Here is a 23,002-nt window from a genome sequence, read left to right on the forward strand (position 1 = left end):
ATTTCAAAAGTGCTAATATAAAAACTTTTATGGCCATTTCTGTCTTTTGTTAATGATAAGTTCAATTTTCTTTCTTGATTACTTGGATTTATGCCTTTTAGAACAAACATTCATTTTATTTATTTATTTATTTATTTATTTATTTATTTATTTATTCAATTGTTCATGTTTTAAACTGATTTTTCAACTACAGGTTCTACAACTATATGATCAACTTCAACGGACAGAAAATTCGCCATGAAAATGATTATTACAAGGATTATTTCACAGATCTTATTGCAAATGACAGTGTAACATTCCTCAAGCAGTCCAAAAGATATTTTCCAAATAGGTAAGACATAGTTATACATATTACTTTAATTTTTGTCTAAAAATTAAAAATTAAGATTAAGGCTAGTAAGAACTGTTGAATTTCCAGATGTGCATTTGAAATATTTGAAAAAAGGACCATGTACATGTTCAATACTAGCATGCTTTTAAAGACTTCTTACTGTTAAATGTACACTGTTCTTACCATTATAATATGTTGCTTTTGTTCAAGAGATATTTGATATTGTGATCAATTTATCAAGTCTGTTTGTTTTGTTTACAGACCTGTTGCCATGGTATTGAGCATGCCGGCCCCCCATGGACCAGAAGATGCAGCCCCTCAGTATCAACATTTGTTTGAAAATGTCACAGCTCATAGGTAAAACTTAGGAGAAAATACCTTTACCTTTTATGATATGTCCATGGCATAATTACAGCATTCTCACTTTCAGTAGTTTCTGTAACCAATTGTGGGAGAAAGAAACAGAATGATAATAAAGAAGGAAAATAGTGAACTTAATTAATAAACTCAAGTGGCATGTTTTTTTTTGTTTTTTTTTTCTTGTACTGTTATTCATCCAAGTATGATCTATTCAGTTAAACTCAATTTTATCAATTAAGTTAAACTCAGGTAAATGGCATGGTTTTTTCATCCTATCATTTAGCCATGTGTGATTTTATTCAATCCATGTATAACTGCCCTTTTCAGGACCCCTAGCTGGAACTATGCACCAAACCCAGACAAACAGTGGATCCTGCAGTACACAGGGAAGATGGAGCCCATCCATATTGCCTTCACAGATATACTGATGAGGAAGAGATTACAGACGTTACAGTCCGTGGATGATGCTGTGGAAAAAGTAAGATTTTTTGTCTGTCTGTCTGTCTGTCTTTTTGTGTTTCCCTGTCTTTGTGTCAGTTGACAGACTCGCTGACTGTTTTTTCCATCTGTCTCTCCTTATCTTTTTGGTCAGTGCAAGTTCTGAGGACAGAAAAACAACTTCATCATTATTTTCCTGCTTGAAAATTGCTTAATAAACAATCATCAAATTGGAAAAAAATATTCAGGTGCACATTTCTTGTTATATAAGGTATATACAGAGCTGAAGAATTTGGGAGAACTGGACAACACATACATAATCTACACATCTGACCATGGCTACCACTTGGGGCAGTACGGGCTGCTAAAAGGGAAGGCAATGCCGTATGACTTTGACACCAGGGTACCCTTCTATGTGAGAGGGCCAGGGATTGAAGGTGGCATGAGGTGAGTATGGATGGAACATCCTGAATTTCAAAGGTTACTGGGGCCTCTCTCTGGGTGAGAGGATCAGGGATTTAAGTACCAATCTCTGTAAGAATCAGAAATATAACACAGGGGCATTGGAACATGACCCTCTCAAATTTTGTTTTCTTTTAATTTATTGTGAAGAAATACGCCAAAAACTAATAAATTGAGGCCAAAAAGTTGCATATTTAAAATAGTTAATAAAGAGCGTTTTATAGTTAAGCTTGAAATTTTCCTCCCATACACTTTCCTATATAAAACTGGAGATGTGGTAAGAATGGGACACCTTGCATTTCATTGGTTATTAGAGAGTTTATCTGTGTAAGAGGTAGTAGAATTGATAATTAGGGATAAGGGTAGCATCAGAGAAAAGTTTTAAAGTTTTTGGACATAACAAAGGTGTCAGTGTGTATAACAGGACCTGAGTTTGATAGTTGTTGTCTTTCTTTAACTTCACTTAACCTGTTATTTCAACTCTCATATAATTTTTATCAATTTTTTTGTTTTCAGCATGAATGAAATTTTAACCAATGTTGACATAGCACCTACAGTGTTAGAGATGGCTGGTATTAACATTCCAGACCACATTGATGGGAAGCCTTTCTATAAACTGCTTCTGTCCAAAAATGAAGGATCTGAAAACTTTTCACCTCTTTGGAGAGACACTGTATTGATAGAGAGAGGGTAGGTTGCTCTTAATTTCTCCACGACTTTAATTTTTTTTTTCATTGCAGAACATCTTAGTTAATTGTTTGGAAAAGTTTGGAAAAGTTTGGAAGTTGTTAAGAGATGTTAAATACTTCACTCTCACACTCACAAACACAAAACATTTCTGAGACCACATTCAGATTCACACATCATACTAGTTGGGTCAGTCCAACTCAGTCCTAGCTAAGATAAATTTTGGAAAAGATGAAAACAGTAGCACAATGGGCAGAAATAATCTATGCACTGCAACATAAACAGTTACATTGTACGAAGGTGAAACAAAATGAACTTTTTTTACAAACACATGAATGAATAAAAATATGATTTTTCCTTTTTTCCTCTCATATTTCAGGAAAATCAATGGGAAGAATGTGAAGATTCGCGAACAGATAGAGTACCACAGTGTTCCTGGGCTGAAGAAAGAGGCGCGTCTTGCCAAGGAGTGCCGGGACCCGGCTTTTAAAGCCCCATGTAAACCAAAGCAGGTTTGTAGAGGATCTTTTTATCTTTTGCTTCTTTATATTATACTCTTTGTATTTTTTTGTAATAAATAATAAAAAGTATAATAAAAAGTATTATTTGATAAGTTATATATATATTTATAATTTGGGTCTTAATCATTGCAAATTAAATGAATAGTTAAATAAATGATAGTGTGAAAGAATAAATAAATAAATTAATTAATTAATGAATAAAACTTTTTTTAGAAATGGGTGTGCACTCAGCTTCCTGATGGGAGATGGAGGAAAACCAAGTGTCGTCTGTCAGACGTGGTGAGCAAAGAAAAACGCGCTAAGTGCGTCTGCCCTCCCAAGAAAATGAGGAAAGATGAGAGAAGAAATCAAAAGCAGTTCCTGAAGAATTTTGTTAATCAGCGTAAGTTTACCTTCCAAGCAGCTTTTCAAGTTAGAATTTATAGCTCAAGAAAGCAAAATGATATATTTGAATAGGATGTCATTTGAAAATTGAAATATATTAGTGAGTACAGAAGTTCATTGAAATTTTCATCCTAGTTTTTATTGAAAGTTCAATTTATGTATGGTATCCTGAGATCCAGTGGGCAGAGTGCTATTAAAATTATATCAAAAAATATTTCCCTATTAATTTTAATCATTTATTACACTCCATAGCTTCCATGTTAACTGGCACCAAGTTCATCAAGAACCGTTCTGGTCGGTCAATAGATGATAATGAATTGGAGGAAGTTGACCATCAGATGGCTGCTGACCACGCCATTACCACGCTGGAGACGGTGGTCACTCACTACGTCCAGAAACGTGGGGCCAATAGGAGGAGAAAGCATGATAATTGGAAGTTTGGTTTGCAGTCTGATACTCCAGAGGGTAAGAAGAAAGGAAGTTTTAATATCACCAATATGAAGTTTCAAGATCGCCAACATAAAGTTCTGTTTTAAAAAAATTATAAGTATAGTTATAAGTATGTTATATGAAAAGATGTCTCTTATCTCCCTTCCTTCTCTCTCTCTGGTTTTAGTAACAATATGTTATTCTTCATACAGGATCACTGAACTACAGAACACTGTGCACTGTTGGTTCTAACAACACAGTGGCCTGTGACCGCTCCATCTACTCCAGTAAACAACTGTGGAAGATACACAAGGACGAGGTCAATAAACTGATAGAGCATTATAAGGAGAAAATAAACATGCTGAAGGTAATGAAGTACAAATTTCTATTTATTTATTTATTTTAATTCAACAGAAGAATGTATGTAGAATTGGTCAATCTGCAATGTTTGAAATTTCCATTTTCAGTATGAAAAATTCTAAGGTCAAGGTAGCATTTATTGAGTACGAAAAGTAATATTTGGAGCAAAAAGTTAAGTCATGTCTTATTAATTGATTCCCAGGAAATCAGAGAGCACCTCAGAATTGGAAAACCATCAGAAGCTCCTCCTGCATTTGGTGTAACCAATAGCAACAAAAGAGGGGGCCGGATCCCCACCACCTCAGAAACTTTCCCAGCATTCCCTGAAACCAGTGCGGACAAAGACTACAGTATTCCCCAGAACCACATCTACACAACTGATGTGCCTCCAACTTCATCAGCTGTTGTTATTGGCAAGGGCGAGGACTGCGTGTGTGAAGATGCAAGCCTGAATGAATCCGTAGGCGATATTGTTGAAAATACAGTGGTGCCTAGGTCAGTTACTATTATACATGATGGAATATACTTAAAGTGATAATAACTCTTCGTTTCGGCCAAAAAATGAATTTTCCTGGAGTTAACAACAATTTTCCCATACTTACCAAGGGTTAATGAATCCATTTTTACATTTAAAGTTAGTCCCTGGTTTTTTTCTAAAAAGTTTGTTTTTTTGTTAAAATCTCTTAAGAGATTTTAACAAAGTATAGCCATCAATGGAGGTCACGTGGTCTAAAGACAAGCTCAGATATCAGAATAATAGCTATAACTGCCGTTTTTGTGGTAAAACGGAATATATTATATTTCTATGAGTTATTCACAATGTTTTTATTGTGAAATATAGATCTCATACGAAGAGTTATTATCCCTTTAAGCTATGTATTTTGTGCAAAATTGAAGGGTATGAATTAATATTAAAAGTTCATCCTTTTTAGGGAATGCTTGAAACAAGAGCAATATATTCGCCTGAGTGGTGTCTTGTATTAACATTATCCTCAAATTTTGACGGGAAAAAATCATCGATTCAAAAAATTCTTTTATTTTTGTTTTATTCATACCACCATATTGACCTAATTTTTAACCCTAATAACTTCAGGCCATCTAGAAAACCAAAAAAAGAAAGACGCAAAAATCGCAAAAACAATAAAAGGCACAGAAAGCGCAAGAACAAGGACGTCACGAGGGACTGTCACCAGTTTTCAATGAAGTGTTTCACCCATGACAACGACCACTGGCAGACCCCTCCACTGTGGAACCGTGAGTATTCCAGGAAATTTTTATCATTTTTTAAACAGAATTTTCGTGAAAAGACACTTTGTCTGGATGTATGTAGCTATCGCCTGTATCTGTTGTTGGTGTTGACGGCACTTTAAGTGTGCATTTCCTGATAAAAAGATAACATTAATTGCTACCTGTTATTCTCAGACTTGCAATAAAGGTTCTTAGGGCTAAAATGCATCTCAGGTTTTAAAAATAAGTTTGATTGGTTCATTTTCAATCAAAACAAACTTGAATCACTCCAGCATCTTTCATATAACCTAGCTTTTTCAAAAATAAAAACATGATTTTGTTTTGTTTCATAAGTATAAACTTTGTTGATATATAGCTAGAGAATGATGTAAATACTTTCACTGGGTGCTTAAAATTTTACATTTTTCTATTTTCAGTGGGTCCATTCTGTTTCTGCCCTAACTCCAACAATAACACATACTGGTGTATACGGACCATCAATGATTCTCACAATTTCCTTTATTGTGAATTTATAACAGGGTTTATCAGCTATTATGACTTCAATAGAGACCCTTATCAGGTAAGAGCATAGATGTAAAATCTGACATTTAAAAATAATACGTAGATATTTAAATGGTAGAACTCATAGACTAAAGCATAATTACACGTTGATAAGACAGTTGACCTTGTTGTTTCATGTTACATTTTTTTTTTTACCATCACATAATTATAATTTAAACATTTAAAAGAATGATTTAACTATTTCACCTTAGAAATATTCATTCTTTTTATGAAATGTTTTATTTCAACTAATCTTATGTATCAATTGAATTCATAAATAAACATATTTCAAAATACATCTGGTATTACAACATCTGTCAAACCCCCAAAAATATTAAACCCAAATATAAAGTAAGATATTTGGGTTCATGTAATTTTTACATAAACTTATCATATGCCACTATTTCAGCTAAGAAATGCTGTACATGATTTAGAATACTGGACACTACAACAATACCACAAGACATTAAATAGGCTTAGGGCATGTGCAGGACCAAGGGAATGTACTATAAGATCTGGACAATATACAGGTGAGTGAAAATTCATGACTATAGGTAGCATTGCAAGACAAGCATAATCCTAATACTTATTAAGATTGGTTTGGAATATTGGCACTTAGAATACTAGGAAAAAGTGAAAATACAGCTTAAGCAGAGTTTTAAACATGACAGTGCTCAAAATGCATATTTTTTCTGCCTTATGTCTTGTTAACAATAGAATAACGTCTGTTAACAAAAGGAGTCCATCTTTAATTATATGTAAAATATGGGTAAATTAGTGGAGTTGCCTGCTCTGCTTTAGTTCAAGATTGCATCACTTTTCACTTTGAAAAAGTACTGAACTTTCTCTTTTTCTCTTCAGAAAAGAAAGAAAAAGCTGGAAGGCATGGACGCCGCCCTCCGGCTAACCACCACCTATAGCAGTATCCTGGTTCACCACACACTGATCTCAGAAGATTATTCCAAAAGTACGTTGGAAATTTTGATGAAAATATGGGTCGTCCTAATGATACAGGTTTTTTTTTTTTTTTTTTTTTTTTTTTTTTTTTTTTTTAATTTGGCTGTGTTGTTTCACTTCTTAACAATTGTTGCTTTTCATTAACTGTTAAGACACCTGTGCCATGTTGAAAAGAAACACCATATGGTTTTCTCTCTGTCTCAGAACTAATTGGTTCTATTCATTTATTCTTTATTTTATTTTATTTTATTTATTTTATTTTATTTTATTTTATTTTTTTTTTTTTGTTAAGTGGATTCAAACAGTATGTGTTTCTGGTTTATGACAAATTTCATTTTGAATTGTTTTTATTATTATTAATTAATTATTATAATTATTATTATTATTTATTTTTATTTTATTTTATTTTATTTTATTTTTATTTTTTTGAATGTTTCCAGGATAACTTTATGATCGAGTGAATTAATTTGGATTTTTTATTTATTTCAGATTTCTCATTTCATTTCATTGTATTGAGTAAGAAAAGCATGTGGTACCATCAGCTGAGGAAAACACAGACCTGGACTTCACAACTTCTGGCAATGGTGTTATACCTGGTACTCCCAAAACTTGACACTGATACTGTTGAACATTGCAGAGGATCTGAGGATAGAAGAAAACATGTGATAAAGTGAGACTTAGCAGTTGAATTAATGTCACCAAGTTTGCGTTGACAAAAGAAAACTATATTCTGGAGGAAGTATTGGAAAAGAACATGTAGTGATTAACAAAGAAATATGGGATTTTAATAAAGAAGGTGAAAAACAAATACTGCCAAAGCAAAATCAGTCAGGTTTGACCCTACAGCAGATAAAATGCCATTTTATCTGCTGTAGGGTCAAATGAGACGAAATCAAACAAGAAGTGACATCAAATAAGAAGTGACATCATGAATGTCAGATTTGCACTGTGAAGATTTTAGCTCATGAAAGATTTTATACATGTGTGGAATGTGATGCAATTTTTTGACCAACCTTGTACGTAAGTTTTACTAAAATTTGCCATTCTGTGTTCACCATGTGTTCAGTCAGAAGAGGGCATTGTGCTGCAAGATAGGACCACCTCAAAGTCTTTAGAGTGTTTTTGTTTTGTAAGTGTAGACGTGTTGAAAAAAAAACTCCAATCAGGTGGAGCAGACTCATTAATGTAAAATCATCAAGTCATGACATCAAGTTGCAGCTTCTAATTTTGTCGATTATTCGTCTGTGTGGGTGCATATTTCCCCCCACAATAATTAATGGCCACAGTATCATTAGCTTTGCCAAATACATGTTTCATTATCTGTGTTTTGAACAGTGTTAAGAGGACATAAAATCTGAGGCCTGCAGCTGCTTAAGCATTCATATGCATTTATTGTCATTTAGATACAAATAAACATTATCATACATTGTGCTTAGAGCAGACAATTCAAGCATTCTAACATAAAATCATCGACGCATTATCTTACTTGAACTTGTATTTATCATTAACAGCAGTGATATTTATTTCTCACTCATTCATTCATTTGTATTATATATATATATTATTTAACAAGAACTTGCCAAAGGGTTGTATTGGGTTGCCCACCTTACAGCTCAGTTAACTTGTATATATTGTAGAATTAAAGAAATACAAACCATTTTAAGAGAAATTTGTTTTTATATCTAACCATAAATATCACAATAGCAACAACTTTTATTTCTCCAGAGAGCTTAAACGTTGGAGCCAATAATCTGCAGACGTGAAGCAATAATATACTGGAAAAAAAAATTACGTACATTTTGTGGTTATTATCCAAATTAAATTGCATCTGGCTTCAGCCAAGATTTGAAATGCTAGCTTGAACCCATTCTTTGCACCCTGAGGTTCCAAGGTCAAAGTATCCAGTAAACAGGAGAGGCATTCTGATAACAGCCTAATCGCCAGTGGTCTGAAATTCAGGGTGATTTCCTTATGTACCCATATAGAAATCATCCTGACTTTCAGAGATTGCTGATAATGACGGCATGCTTATAATAAAGAGATGTGTTTTCAACATCGTCTTATATCAGGGTCTTCTAAAATAATGTACAAAATTAAAGGATCAGCGAAGCACTAATTTTGTAACAGACATCTACCCCACCCTGTCATCAGAGGGTATGTTTTCAGTGACCTGTGAAACTTAGGGAGCAATATAGGTCAATCACACTAGAAAGCAAAGAGATTCAAAGATTATAGGAGGCTGTAGAGACATGTGGATAACAGGGGGAAGGTGCCCAGCTACCTCTGAACAACAGGGTGAACACTTGGGGATGATATGTAATACTTATCAGTGGCAGCCTCATTCTGTTATGTAGAAAATGTGAAAATAATAAGAAGGGTGCACAAAGAAAATCCTATTGTTGCTTAGTGTGAGTCATATAGTTATTTCTCCTGATTTTTGAAGACTTATTAATAATAGTGTCCCAGGTCCTTTTGTAGGGGGTTCAAAAGAACTGCCTTTGGCTGAAAATTTTATCTAAGATCAATGCCATTTTTGAAGTTGGTTGAAGTAACTGGTAATAGGTCCGCTCTTTCAGAAGAAGAATATCTCCCTATTGAAGTGCTAGCTACAGACCTTAATACTGATTACCATTGCAAATATATATAAAGAAGATTGGCATCCAAAGCTGAGAGAATACATTCTGAATTACACTTGACAGGACGGAACAGTTTTGGCTCAGAGTAAAATAACAATGAGATATTAAAACAGATTAACATCTTCTATGACAAAAGTAAATTCAATTTATCTTGGAACAATTTCACTTTGCACATAACATTTTAAGTTATGGATTGATTTCAGTGTCAAACTATGGTTCTTCTGATATACCAAAACATAGGCACAGCCATTAGAGTTTTTTTTTTTTTTTTTTTTAATCTCTCTTTAAGGTGAGCGACAAGAACCTTACATTATTTTTCTTTAATCTCAAAATTGTTACAGAGTAGTCATTGCCATTGTTGGAAAAGGAGGGTCATAGTTTGGTCAATAGTCAGAGAAAAGTGGCGTTTTATCACAGAGATCTCACTGAAGAGACAGATTAGGGCCAACTTGTCCCCAAACTGAGGTCTAAACTTTGCAGAGCGTTTGCGTTATCAAATTGTGTTAGTTGTGACAGAATGCATTCCCAAACTATGTTGCGATTTCAATGAGAGTTAAGCTCCATCTCCAGCAGTGTTGGATCAATAATTCCAAATATATCTTTGCAAGAAAAATAATGTAAAGCTCGCATGGCTGTGAAGTTTTCCGGATTGCTCCAGGCTTTCATTATCTAAGTCATTGTCTAGGCCTGCCGTTTCTTTGGATTATTGCTATATTGTATCTACCGTTCTTTAAAATTAACTAAATTTAATTTTTTGTTCGCGCACGTGTGTGTGTGTGCAAAGGCGAGGGAACGTCCGTAATCGGGCGTGTGTGTGTGTGTGTGTGTTTAGCCCCCCCACCCCACCCCCTCCTATGATTAGGTTTTAAAATGGTGCCAAATCAGTGCATCAGATTTCGATAATAGTCGAGCTCCATCCTCAGCCAATGCGGGATCAATAATGCCAAGCGTATCTTTGTTAGACAAGAAAATTAATGCAAAATCAACATTGCTATGTGCCCAGTGTTCCGGATTGCTCTACACAGTCGCTCTCTAAGTCACTGACTACCATAATATTGCAAAGAGGATAAAACAGTTTTGTTTTCTTCTTTCTTCTTTTTTTTTTTTTACTGTAAAAATGAGTTATGGTGACGTGTCTGATATTCCTCTCTCTCTCACGTTTAGATGAATTTTGTTTTCTCCTTTCTTCTTCTTTTTTTTACTTCTTTACTGTAAAAATGCATGAGTTATGGTGACGTGTCTGATTTCTCTCTCTCTCTCTCTCTCTCTCTCACGTTTAGATGAGTCTCCGTCACACACGTAGTTCATCCTAAGAACCGGGGAAGGGGGGAGAGTTTATGACGCTATTACGCTTTTTTTTACATCGTCAGTTATAGTATTATTATTATTATTATTACTGAATGGATACGCTCCTTGATCTACCCTTAGGCCTATGTGCTTTCTGCGCGCATCTACCACCCTGAGCTGAGATAACATGAAACAAACCTCTACTATAGCATACCCTTGCCGTTTTAAGTTACCCCTGAAGCTCCAGGCGTCACTTACAGAAAGGTTAAGAATAAAAATATGCTCTTTTGTAAACAAAAATGCTTTCTGTGCCTTTCGTGTTTATGATAAGTAGTCAACAAAAATTGGCCCTTCACCCAAACTCAGTCTACAGGTGCAAATGAGGTCACAGGCATCCTCTTAAAATTATTTAGTGCACAGATTAAAAACTTTGATTGTTTTAGGGTCCCACACGAAGGAGTTTTTAGCAAAGTTTTACCCTCCTGGAACCATGAATAATATGCGGAATAATTCGCCTAACCCCAGAAAGGAACATACGTTACTGTCACAAATGCAAGACGACCAGCTGTGAAAACGCTTTAATACTCACTTTGGAAATTCAATCATCACTGATTTTTTTCTTTAATTTATCTCCTACAAATATAATGTTGTAAAAATTATAATAATCTTCTGTATAGAGCAGTTAATTTTTGAGTGACTTTAGTTTGCTTGTCACTGAATACTATGGGGGGGGGGGAGGAGGAATACACCCTACTGAGAGCAAAATAAACATAAAATAAACTATTTCCCTTTCGTGGTCCAAATATAATATCAGAATTGTCAAACTACACATGGACTCACAGTATATTTGTAGGTCAGAAACAGAAAACCTTGTTTCCTATTAGCCTACACCTACTGCATGGGCAAGATGAATCGAAACTTTTTGACAATATTTCTGGGGAACATATAGGCCTACGTTACATGGTATTAGCCATGACGCAAAGTCCCTTTAGTTACAGTTTAAATAACCGTACCAAATGCCACCATACGCCCTCTAAAATACCAAAAGTTTCTTTTGTGTGTGTGTGTGTGTGTGTGTGTGGGGGGGGGGGGGGGGGGGGGGGGGAGGGTCGGCTTCGCATCAGCGGACATCCCCTTCAAACAATCTTGGATCCGCCCCTGAAAATATATCAGAAAGCGACATAAAGATTAAAACTATATATGGTCCGGGACATACGTTACCATTACCATAATGGTATAGGCATGGTAAAAATAAAATGAAAATGTTAAATTAAGACAGCCGTGGATTTTTGTTCTATAACATATATGTTTTAAAAGATTGAATACAACTGCGAATTCATTTAATTTAATTTTTCAGCATGTGAAATGCACCCTCTATATTGAGTTTGGGTGCCTAGTGTCTGCTATAAACTTTTCTTTCACGTAGATGCCGCAACTTAATTCCCGTCCCCTTTGCCAAACTTCAGCCGTGTATGTTTTTTTAATCACCAAATCAGTGCGGAGAAAACTTTGCAGTCTTTTCACAACTGTCGCATCCATCTTTTAACATACGGTCTGCTTATGAATGAAACAAAGAAGAAGAGGGGGAATGCGTAAGTTTTGGTAGATCCTGTCCCACTTTCGGTATGTCTTACACGGAAAAGCCTGCAGCATGTTTTTTAAAGAATACAATACAAAGTCTATTATGAGTAATGTGTAACCTTTGCCAAATAGGGAGATTGACGTCACTGGGGTCACGTGACTGGGCGCGGGAGCGAGGCACATGCAGGGCCGCCATTGTTCCGCTGAGGAAATTTACGCACAACTCGCTGGATTTCAGTCCTTCATTTTGCCATTTCACACAAGGATTCACAACTTGGAACTTGTACCACGTACAAGAGTATTGTATTGAGAACTGTGAAAGGACACTTTGTTTGTTCTATTTGGATTATCACTCTGGATTCTCGTGTAATGTCTGCGAGCGTAGATCAGGTTGGTGGTCGCCATATTTGATCTCATTATCGAGCACTTGTTGCCAGCTCACACACCGCATCCCGTATTCATATTCTCGATTTCGACATCTGTCTCCACACCGAAATCTTCTAATCGGCTGTTGTTTCTTATTTCTTTCTTTTTCATAAAACCATGTATTCCAACGAACAGAGATCGAAAGGCCAGCCGTCTGCAGGTAAGCAATGAAACCAGGAAAAATCGATAAAATATGCCGACATCTTAAGAGACCGCATGTTTTAGGTTATGTTTGATAATTACACGTTGGGTTTCCCAAGCAAAACTGAGACATAATTTTAGAGGCAGAAGCCCATATTTTTGTGAAAAGTCCTGTTTGGTTGGATCTTTCAGAACGACTTAATTTCTCAGCCAAATTGCTATCAATTACTTGGTATCCAAGATACATAAGGAGATTGGGAAGTCTTACCTTAATGCAAATGGACAGTTTATGTTCCTCATATAATAAAAATTCAGTTTAATTTGGCCACTGACAGCAACACAGCAAGCAGAAAATTACATAGTGCATTACTAGATTACTAGATGTCATTGTGCTCAGTAAAACCTGCTGAGCAAGCACTATTGTGAGGAAACAGATAAGGAAGTCACTGTTATTTTGTAACCCAAACTCTTAAAAACACACCAACATACAACCCAAGGAAAAAATGTCCCTTATTTACTGACTAAGGTCTAATTTAAAGCCTGATAAAGACCCAGGTGTGTGTTTTGCTCTCAGGCTTCAGTGACAGAAACGACTTAATTGCTAGACTGCTAGGCCATACTCATATCCTCTTTGAGAGATAGCAGATAAGAGTAAAATATGGAGGATGCTGTGAATTAGATATCTTTAAATTGGTCTCACATTTTATAGTAATGTGCATGCCAGTTGTATATTCTAAAAAGATTAATTAAAGAGCAGTAACATATTTTTGTAGACCTTATCAAAACTGCTGGGTTACTATGAGAAATTTTGTCTGTAGATCAACAAATGTTGATATTGGATCATAACTTTGTCAGATGGTGAATCATATCACAAAAACTCACTGTAAGCAGTAGATTTCTGCTTATTCATGAACTATAAAACATTGACAGTGCGAAAGCAAAACAAAGCATCCTCTTTATGCAGTCATGGAGCATGACTAAGTTTCATATATTACTCAAGTTGTTTGTAAACAAGCTGCCCATGTTATTCATATGTTACCAGTATTGTGTAGTTGATGTTTTACATACAATAAGGCATGGTATACTGAGTCCTCATTAACACCCCACTGTTGTCCAATTTTGTTGAGACTAATTGAAATCACTGTACAGGAATGTTACGGAAGTGTTGGGTTCATTTCAGCATAAATTTTGTAAGAGCCACATAGCTGAGAAAAATGTGCCACTTCAACATTTAAAATCAAAAGCTTAGAAAGACAGAATAGTTAAAATCTATTTGTCCAAATTATTTTTAAAATCTGTATAAGGTTAGGAAGAAACGATTCCATGGTAACGTGGTGGACTCAAGAGTCAAAGAGTACATTTTATAAATAGTTGTAATTGTGCAATAGACTGTTACATTTTTCCTCCATCTCTGAAGTTGTAACTTATGGGGGTGTATTGTTTATTGAGTCATGCTCACGTCAGCATACTATACAGGTTTTCAAGCTTGTGATAATTTAGGGGATTCCCCAAATTCAAGGGAATTTTACTGTGGCCCAATCTGAAGACCTGGTTATTTAGGGGATCCCCTCCAGTAAAAGACGAAGGGAATTATTTGACAAAAGAATGTTTCCTTTCTTTTTCATACTGTACATAAAATAGTGACTTCCTTTTATTTCCATACTGTGCATAAAATAGTCATGGGATTTGAAGTATACAGTAAATCATTTCAAGATGATAGGTCACAGTAAGATGCAACTCTGCCTGTTTTGTATTCTGCAGCTTTTCTTGTTGCATGTCACTTTGGTCCAGTCTGTCTCAATAGCATTCTCTGAAGATGCTCCCTGAAATACATAAATACTTGAAACCATCCCATGTATTCTATCTTTTTCCTCTGTTTCAGTAGCTAACGGACCTGGAAGTGGAGGAAACAAGGAAACGGTGAAGGAAGGAGAATTTGAAGCCTACTTCAGCCAACCGCATCAGGTGAGGTGGACTAGAGGTCCTAGTTTTTGGAAACCCCCTGTAAAGTGGAGTCATGTCAAATGTGACTCCTATTGTATCCATTTCCTTCATTTTCTTTTGTTAAAATTACTACCCCATGATGATGACTTTTTTTTTTTAACTTGGATGGAATACATTCTAGCTGTCCTTTTAGGTGTCAGAAAATTTGGAGGTAAACACGCTCTAAATTACTAATTTACACATTTTTGAAGCAACCATAAAAGAAAAGTAGGATACTTCCTGGTTGTAAAATTGATGCTTCCTTTACATCTGAATTGTGTACAGTTCAGAGAGGTGGTGAGTTTACCAAAGCCCTTTGCAAAAAGAAGTAGTAAATTAACTTGTGTGAGACCGTGTAGTAAGGTGTATGGAATCAACAGGTGGACTGGGATATTAATAGAGACATTCATTGTGACGTTACATATGCTGATGCAGGGCAGGCATTGTGTGAGGTGGGGTCCACTAGGCAGGGATGATTAAATGGTTTAGGCCACGTTAAATGTTTTCTTTTCTGTCCCGTGAAATTTTAAAAAGTGATTTTGTACTGTCATAACTTTTTGTGTAAACAGTAAAAAAATGTCCCCACAATTAAAAAAAAAATTGAGGAAATGATTGTAAATAGGGGAATATCGTGGTTCGTCCTGAAAAAGGGTAATATGAGATCATTACACACAAGTGGAATTTCTCTTGGCAAAATAAAAATAAAAAAAGAAATTCATTTAAGACGACATTTATCTTAGGTCAAATTAGACCTATATCCTTTGGTTTTAAAGTGAAGACTTTTCAGTCCCAATTTCTTTTCATGCTGCATCCAAAGGCAATATAAAGATGCAGTTATCAGAGAGGCTGAGATATTTTTTAATTATTTTTTTCCTCCACCCCCATCCCCAACTCTGGGCCAAATCCACGACTCCTGATGCTACCAGCAGTAAATCCTATCAAGTCAGTAGCACTCCAGTCACGCACCTGTTATAATACAGAGGTCCATATTTTCTCCCATTATATTTGGTCTTGATCTTGATCAGATCTTGGTCTTGATAGCAGACAGAGAAGGATGGGCCATATAGCAGTCACACTGTTATGTCATATAAGATTGAGTACAGAGAGTACAGCCTGTGCACTTGTCATGAAATGCTGATAATTTCAACCTCAAAGTGGGTGCTATAGTGTAGGTATCTTAGTGCTTAAGGGTTTACCTGAGGATAGTTATGGTTATGATATACCTTATCACTTGAAACCTGTATTTGAAGTTGATGTAAGGTCTTGATTTGGTGAATGTTTAGAATTTCATGTAGGTGATATTTAACAGTTTTTAGAAGCTTGCCTGGCAGTATTAATTTTCCACATTTGGAAATAAATGTGTTCAAGATATCAGGTAGATTGTTGGAGCTAAGAATTCATATGATCACTCCAACTGAAAAAAATACAGTTTATTTTTATGTCACCATGAATAACTGAGAGATACGAGATAAGGGCTTGTTTTCTTAATTGTGCAGAGGACCCCATGTAAAGACTACACTGATAGTGAGGCACTGTAGTTTGAGCTCCCTGCCAGGTTATCTGTTGTGAATACTGCAGTTGATATGTAATATATCCCTTATCAGAGATAAATTGTCTAAATGCACAGGTCAAGTAGATTTGATAGATCATCATATGTAATGTTCTGTTGAATTTGACCCAGTTTTTATGGAAAAGGGGGTTTGAAGGTTATGATAGGAGAGTCTTCCCTAAAACACACTGATTTTTTTTTTTTTTTCCTTGGGCATTTTTTCAAAATTGAGTTAAATGGATGTCTTGCTATCTCAGGTTCAGAAGCTTCACCTAAAATGACCCCCCCCCCCCCCCCAATAGTGTGTGCAGTGCTATTAACTTTGTATATTAAAACAAAGCAAAGAGCTTCATTCCCTTGTTATTGTCAGAAAAAACTCCTTGTGGTTTGAAGTGATTCACAGAGCAGATGTTTACCTCAGTTGCACCCAGCTGCTAAGTGTGTGTGTGTGTGTATGGTGATTACAGCATCAGACTTGTCACATATATGTTAATAACATTCATTCATGAAAATACACTATGCAATTCTATTGGGTGGGGATTTTTACTACTTAAAGGGTTTGTGTGTGTGTATATGTGTGTGGTGGGGAGGGGGGGTGTGTATCAAAACTGGGGCCACTAATGTGAGAAATACAGCACGAAGCATGAAGTAAGACTAGGTTGGGTTTAGCCCTGTAAGGTATGGAGTGATTCATGGCCCAGTCTTTCCCCTAAGCTGTATGGCTGATAACAACATTTTGTGACCTCTCTGACAAAGCACCTGCTACAGCAGTAGGGGGAAGATGTCACTGCTACAGCTGGGGTGTTGTAATAATGGTGTAAAACTTGTGTAATCTTTTTAACCTGCAAGTTGCATCTTTGTATGTGTGTGTTTGGGGGGGGGGGGGGGGGGGGGGGGGAGGGACTTGGTCATTTATTCTTGTATCATGACTGAAGGCAATACACATATTAACAAGTATATGCATTGCAACCAGCTGAGAGCTAGGGTACTTTGTTACCTGGGGTATATTGTAGATGTTCCATCCACCTTTCATTCTGACTTGAATAAATATTAAAATATCAAAAAATGGATAAGAAAAAGATTGGAGGCTTGAAACTTAAAACTGTTATGATATGCCATTGTTAATGCTGTTTTTATTTTATTTCTATTTCATATTCCTTCACCCCTGCCCTTCACCATGGATTGTGAAATGATTGCATCTGTCTGACCACCACAACTGACCAATGTTGGGTGATGACCATCAATTTACTTGACCACTGGACCGTCACTACCATGGCAACCTGATGTTAATGACGATGATATGCTGCTGTCTACTGTATCTACCTGTCTCTGTGCACTGAACCCTGATGAATGTGAATTAACACATATCTGCAATTGACTTCATATTTTAAAAATTTAACTTGGTCATGTCTCTCAATTTACAATCATTATGGTTGTAAAAATTGTATGCCAATTTTATAAAATTCTGCTGAAATGCTGCTGTATTTTACAAAACAAAATTTACAAATATTTTGAAACGCTACCTGGTGAATTTTATTGGAAAATGCTGGCTATACAATCAATGGCATCTCCATACCAACAATGTGTTTCTATGCAACAACTACCGTGGCAATACTGCTGCCCATGCCAATCACCATGCCAACATCATGCGTTGCTATGCTACCATCACCTTGATAACATAACAACAGGGAGCTTACACATCTGCCCAACAGATGTCTAGCCCAGGTGTTTCGGACGCTTACATGCAGAACTATTACAACCCTTATCCTTACTTGACCACCGGACTCGGAGACACTGCTTGGTCAAATGGCGGGGACCCCATGTCCTTCCTTGGCTACGGCCAGATGAGTGGAGACTATGTGTCCAGTAATGGAATGTTCCCTGGCTTTGACTACCAGCATGCAGCATTTGCCTGGGGTTTCCCCGGGACGGAGTATGCCTGGGGTGCGAACTCTGCCGGGGCGCAGCAGGGAGGGGGGCGTAAGGACTCTCGGGGTTACGGACAGGACGAGTATTACCATCCGGACAGTATGGGCCCCTCGGAGAGTTATGCCATGAACGGGGACATGGACAGGGATAACGGACTTAAGGGCATGGAGCAAGGGTTTCAAGGGATGACTCTGGTGAATGATGGAGGGGTGGACTCAGGGACTGAGGGGGTGGCTGTGAATGTGAACTCTGGCTCTGGAGGAGGGGGGATGGGCCACGGTGGGTCTGGCGGACAAGGCGGTGTGTCGCTAGGTGGTGGCGCCCCCAAGAAAATGACTTGGGCGTCCATTGCCAGCCAGCCAGCCAAACCTCAGCCTCAGATTAAGTCTAAGACTATCCCCCGTGCCCCAGTACCTCCGGGAAAGCAGAATATGGATATAGGACAGTGGGACAAAGCCAATGCGGCTAAGCAGGCGGGACAGGCGCGCCAGGCGTGGGGGCCGCCCCGCAATCGTGGCTCAGTGCAGCCTTATTCCACCGGACCATCCGCCAATGCCCCCATGTCGAACTCTGGCAATGCAGGGCTGGCCAACATCTCGGCTCCCGTGGTGCCCCCAGCATCCTCACACCCAGTGTTGGACAAACTGAAATCGGCGAATCAATATAACCCCAAGGAGTTCACTGTCCCCAAAAATTCACGTTTTTTCATTATTAAGAGCTATTCAGAGGACGACATACATCGTAGCATCAAGTATAGTATTTGGTGTTCAACGGACCACGGAAACAAGAGGTTGGATACAGCTTATCGCCAACAGGAAGGCAAAGGTCCTGTGTACTTGTTGTTTTCTGTGAACGGAAGTGGACATTTCTGTGGAGTGGCGCAGATGTTATCGCCTATCGACTACAACCGGACGAGTGGCGTGTGGGCGCAGGATAAGTGGAAAGGACAGTTCGAGGTCAAGTGGATTTACGTCAAGGACGTGCCCAACTCCCAACTGCGACACATTCGCTTGGAGAACAATGAGAATAAACCTGTGACTAACTCCCGTGACACGCAGGAAGTTCCACTGGAAAAGGGGAAACAGGTGATGAAGATCCTCCACAGCTATCGGCATACCACCTCCATTTTTGACGACTTTGGACACTACGAGAAACGCCAGGAGGAGGAGGCGCCGGAGCAGGCACACAACTCCAAGAAGTCTGGCCAAAAGGTGAGGAGGGTATCTCGCTAAAATCCTCTGAGTTTAGGAGAAAAGGGGGTGGGATGGGGGTCAAAGATAAAATGAGGCACATAACCTGAGAAAAGTGGGGGCAGGAGGTAAGGGTAAGGCTTGTGAAACTGAAGTGGTAGGTGTTAAGTGGCTTTGGGGGTGGGGGTAAATTGAGGCATGCTACTTTTGAATGTTAATAGCTGAAGTAAAGGGTTGTGAAGCATTGGAGAGGAGGGGGGGGGGGGGGGGGGTCTCAAATCCGCATTAAAAATTTGGCATATATTTATGAGAGGGTGGGTCCACAGAAAGTAAGGGGACTGGGGCTCTTCTATCATACCGTTAAGAATTTTGCTAATATTTTTGAGAGAGTGGGTCCAGGGAAAGTTAGGGGATTGGGGCTCTGTTATTATTCCTTTAAATGAAACTTTTTGTCTGCTTGATATTTACATTGTCAATTTCCAAAACTAACTCTGATGGTAGTAGTAGTCTGTAATAAACATCAGACAATCGTGCTGCCTCAAATAAATGCCCACCCATCTGGCCCCCAGGGCTAAGTTTAACAGGCTGACTAGACGAGCTCTGATTAAAGTCAGTCGGATCTCTTTCCTGAGCCAGCCAGAAAATTTAATCTAAAGGTGCGATAGGTATCTTTGCAACCCCAATTTAAACATTTCACACATGTAGCTGTTTGTAGAAGTAGAAGGATTTTGGAATGAGTGAGCAGGCACACACAGACGCATGCATGCAGGCACACACACACGCACACACACACAGGTGATGATGAAAAGCATACACACACGCACACCTGCCAACTTGGACGTTAAGTTCCCTATTTACAGGAAGTGTCTTGAGTAAACTTAGGCAATAAATCCATGTCAAATCTAGAACATCTCTGAACAGCCAGGTTTATCCAGGTACCACCAGAATATAGGTGTGTAATTTGCCCCAACTGACACAGCACCTGCAATCAGGGGTTGATTAGAACATAAAGTCCTGTCATATTGTTCATGACAGACAAATTTAAACTTTCATTCTTCACCAAGGGCACGATTATTTATTTTTTTAATACTAGATTAATACTGTATTAATTCATTATCTCCCCCTCCCCCCCCCCCAAAAAAAAAAATTAATAATAATAATAATAATTGCCACATTATAAAGACTCAATTATGCACACAAGGATTTTCTGCACTTGGATTTTTCATGTGGCTTTCAGTATTTTCCCCCCTTTTATTGTCAAGGTAGACTTTATCCCAAACGTATTAACCCCTGCTATCTCTTCCTGTCCAATTTTTACCACTTTGAGTAAAATTCATCTGAATTATTATGAATGACCAGAACATGGAAGACTACAAACTTAATAATGAGGGTATATGTTTTGGTTCTAGTTCTTTGAATGTATCTATGTTAAACTGTCAAAAAAATTCAATAAAGGTTGTAATTATCTGATACTTAATTTATTTTTCTTTTTCCAGGGGTCCTACAAAAACTAAAGTATGCCACCTGAAGACAGAGTTTTGCTGGAGGAAGAGTTCTATATATATATAAATAAAAGAGGACCGTTAGAAGATGTTATATACATGTAATCAATCGAACTTTGTGACTTCTTTAAAATTTAGAAAACAATAGTAAAGCCTGAAAAAAAGAAAAGGCTGAATTATTGGTATTATATTCTACAATTACTATTATTATATAATTGATAGGTGAACGTGTTCAAAATGCTACTGAGAGTTAACAAGCTAATTGAAAGAAAAATTAAGGGCGTCATTCTGATCTAAGGCTAGTAATTCTTGTTGGTATATTACCACACAAACAATATTTTCTGTACAGATTTTTTTTTCTGTTGAGCATTTATGTAAATCCTCTGTCAAATTTGCATATATGTTGATTGTAATCTGAAATTTGCATATGTGTTGATTTTATTCTTTTGGGCATCTTGTAATCATTCTGATCACTAACGGCCAGGATTTTCTGTCGCAGGCTTGGCATATCTTGTTCAGACCAGGGCCCTGTCTAATCTTCTTTGTCGTTTCTTTTGTTGAAACTACATGGTGTTGCTTCAAGAAAAAGCCATTTCGCAATTCTTTCTTCATTGCCTCGTTATAATCAATATTATGATTTTATTTTACTTTCTGTTGAGTAATTCTTTATAGTAAGGTGTTGTCAGTGTCCCTCTTCGTAGCTACTTGTAGTACATGCAAAAATTTAGGATTTTTTTCCAGCATCTGTAATCCAAGATTTATTAAATTACTATTAATTTTTTATTTTATTTTTTACGATTGCCAGACATCAACTCTCCAGAACACTATAAAAGTCAATTGTGGTACATGTGATTAAAAAAGAAAGATGTTACCTTCGAAATGGAAATGAACTCCCGCTCTTCTATGTGATTACACTGATATGTTAAGGACCTTTCTGGGTTTTGAGTTGTAATTGGTAAAATTGTTTTAAGTACTCTAACTTGACTCTGGTATTGTTAAGCCAACAAGGCTGCTTTAATATTGTAACATCGTTGAGAAATGGACACTGTATCATCTTTAAGATGGAGAAACCTTGGTCTAGAGAGACGGGTTGTTTGGTTCAGCAAAAGATACCAATGATTTCTGTTGTTTTGTGACCTTTCTATTTTCTTGACTTTGATCTATAAAATGAAGCCGGTTGCAAGTGGTTCAGTATAATAAAGAACGACAGTATCTTGGAATTAGAATCAACACACTTGTTTCTTGTAATGCTGCATTGGTTCAATGGTAGTAAACGTGGTTGCCTGGCCTGTTCACCCACTGGATACCTGCTTGCTTAGCAAGTAGGCATTTTACTTGCAGATCTGAAGGAGAACGTGAATACAAAATGACGAGAAATTATCTTAACGCTTGAACTTATCGCATTGACCTAGTCTGTAGGCATTATTCTGGCCTGTTATTTTGTGATTGATTTTTCGAGAGTAATAATAATAATACCTGTTAAATAAATGAACGGGAATCTAAATCCGATAGCTGTTATTTTTATTACTATGATACAATATGATCTATTTGCTTTAGCGGGTTTTTTCTGGCAGCTTAAGACATTATCTTGACTACTGCAATGGTGAAAGTTTATTATTTGTATTTCGTGGACTTAAGTATATCATATGCGAAGGTCTGCTGAACTTGTGGACTCTCTAATGTACAGGGCAACAAAAAGGCCTGTCAAATGATGTGATGTACGTGTAGTGAAAAGAGCTGCAGCAACTTTTCAAAAGGCGATTAAATTTGCAATGATGGCAAAAGTTGTAAAAAGGAGTTCGTTGTTGTTACTGATTCGTCATTTGTTGGTTCGTATGAGAAAATCCAAGAAATTTGTGCAAAATTTTGGGGTGTTAAATTTTGTTTAAGTCTGATGCAATGCCTTATATTCGACAAGTGTTTTATTTCTTTTTACTGCCACATCTTCTATAGTGTAAATGTTTAAGGAGTGAAAATGAGAAAACGGTCTCTTCTCATATGACACCATTCCTTGAAACATTTATGGATTTTTATCTCCCAAGTTTGTAAAAAAAAATAAAT

The 23,002-nt window shown here is 37.0% G+C and overlaps 2 protein-coding genes across 7 annotated transcripts in view; both read left to right on the forward strand.

The window, feature by feature from the left end:
• Positions 1–8,375, forward strand: part of LOC106152664 (extracellular sulfatase Sulf-1) — a 47,623-nt gene extending 39,248 nt beyond the window's left edge. For 4 of the 5 annotated variants that reach the window (XM_013526342.2, XM_013526343.2, XM_013526341.2 and 1 more), the window contains 15 exons: positions 194–331; positions 593–688; positions 1,019–1,169; positions 1,401–1,576; positions 2,108–2,281; positions 2,658–2,790; positions 3,013–3,181; positions 3,436–3,648; positions 3,825–3,979; positions 4,175–4,467; positions 5,066–5,226; positions 5,637–5,779; positions 6,170–6,290; positions 6,622–6,727; positions 7,207–8,375. In XM_013526342.2, coding sequence (XP_013381796.2) covers positions 194–331; positions 593–688; positions 1,019–1,169; positions 1,401–1,576; positions 2,108–2,281; positions 2,658–2,790; positions 3,013–3,181; positions 3,436–3,648; positions 3,825–3,979; positions 4,175–4,467; positions 5,066–5,226; positions 5,637–5,779; positions 6,170–6,290; positions 6,622–6,680 — 2,182 coding nt within the window. In that variant the 3' untranslated portion in view covers positions 6,681–6,727; positions 7,207–8,375. Of the gene's footprint in view, positions 1–193; positions 332–592; positions 689–1,018; positions 1,170–1,400; positions 1,577–2,107; positions 2,282–2,657; positions 2,791–3,012; positions 3,182–3,435; positions 3,649–3,824; positions 3,980–4,174; positions 4,504–4,844; positions 4,897–5,065; positions 5,227–5,636; positions 5,780–6,169; positions 6,291–6,621; positions 6,728–7,206 lie in introns of those variants that run through there. The other variant, XM_087018993.1, reaches the window with a different exon arrangement.
• Positions 8,376–12,378: 4,003 nt separating this feature from the next.
• On the forward strand, positions 12,379–22,450 carry LOC106152663 (YTH domain-containing family protein 1). Of its 2 annotated transcripts, none has more exons than XM_013526337.2 (5): positions 12,379–12,611; positions 12,783–12,807; positions 14,671–14,753; positions 18,009–19,460; positions 20,936–22,450. In XM_013526337.2, exons 1-5 carry the CDS (start codon positions 12,591–12,593, stop codon positions 20,951–20,953), a joined length of 1,599 nt encoding a protein of 532 aa, XP_013381791.2. In that variant the 5' UTR covers positions 12,379–12,590; the 3' UTR covers positions 20,954–22,450. The 2 variants fall into 2 exon arrangements, with proteins under 2 accessions (XP_013381791.2, XP_013381792.2); XM_013526338.2 differs by having other exon boundaries at positions 14,674–14,753.
• Positions 22,451–23,002: the final 552 nt, after the last annotated feature.

The sequence above is a fragment of the Lingula anatina genome, chromosome 8 (genome assembly GCF_051362555.1).
Source record: "Lingula anatina isolate TDL-2025a chromosome 8, LinAna3.0, whole genome shotgun sequence".
Lineage (NCBI taxonomy): Eukaryota > Metazoa > Brachiopoda > Lingulata > Lingulida > Lingulidae > Lingula > Lingula anatina.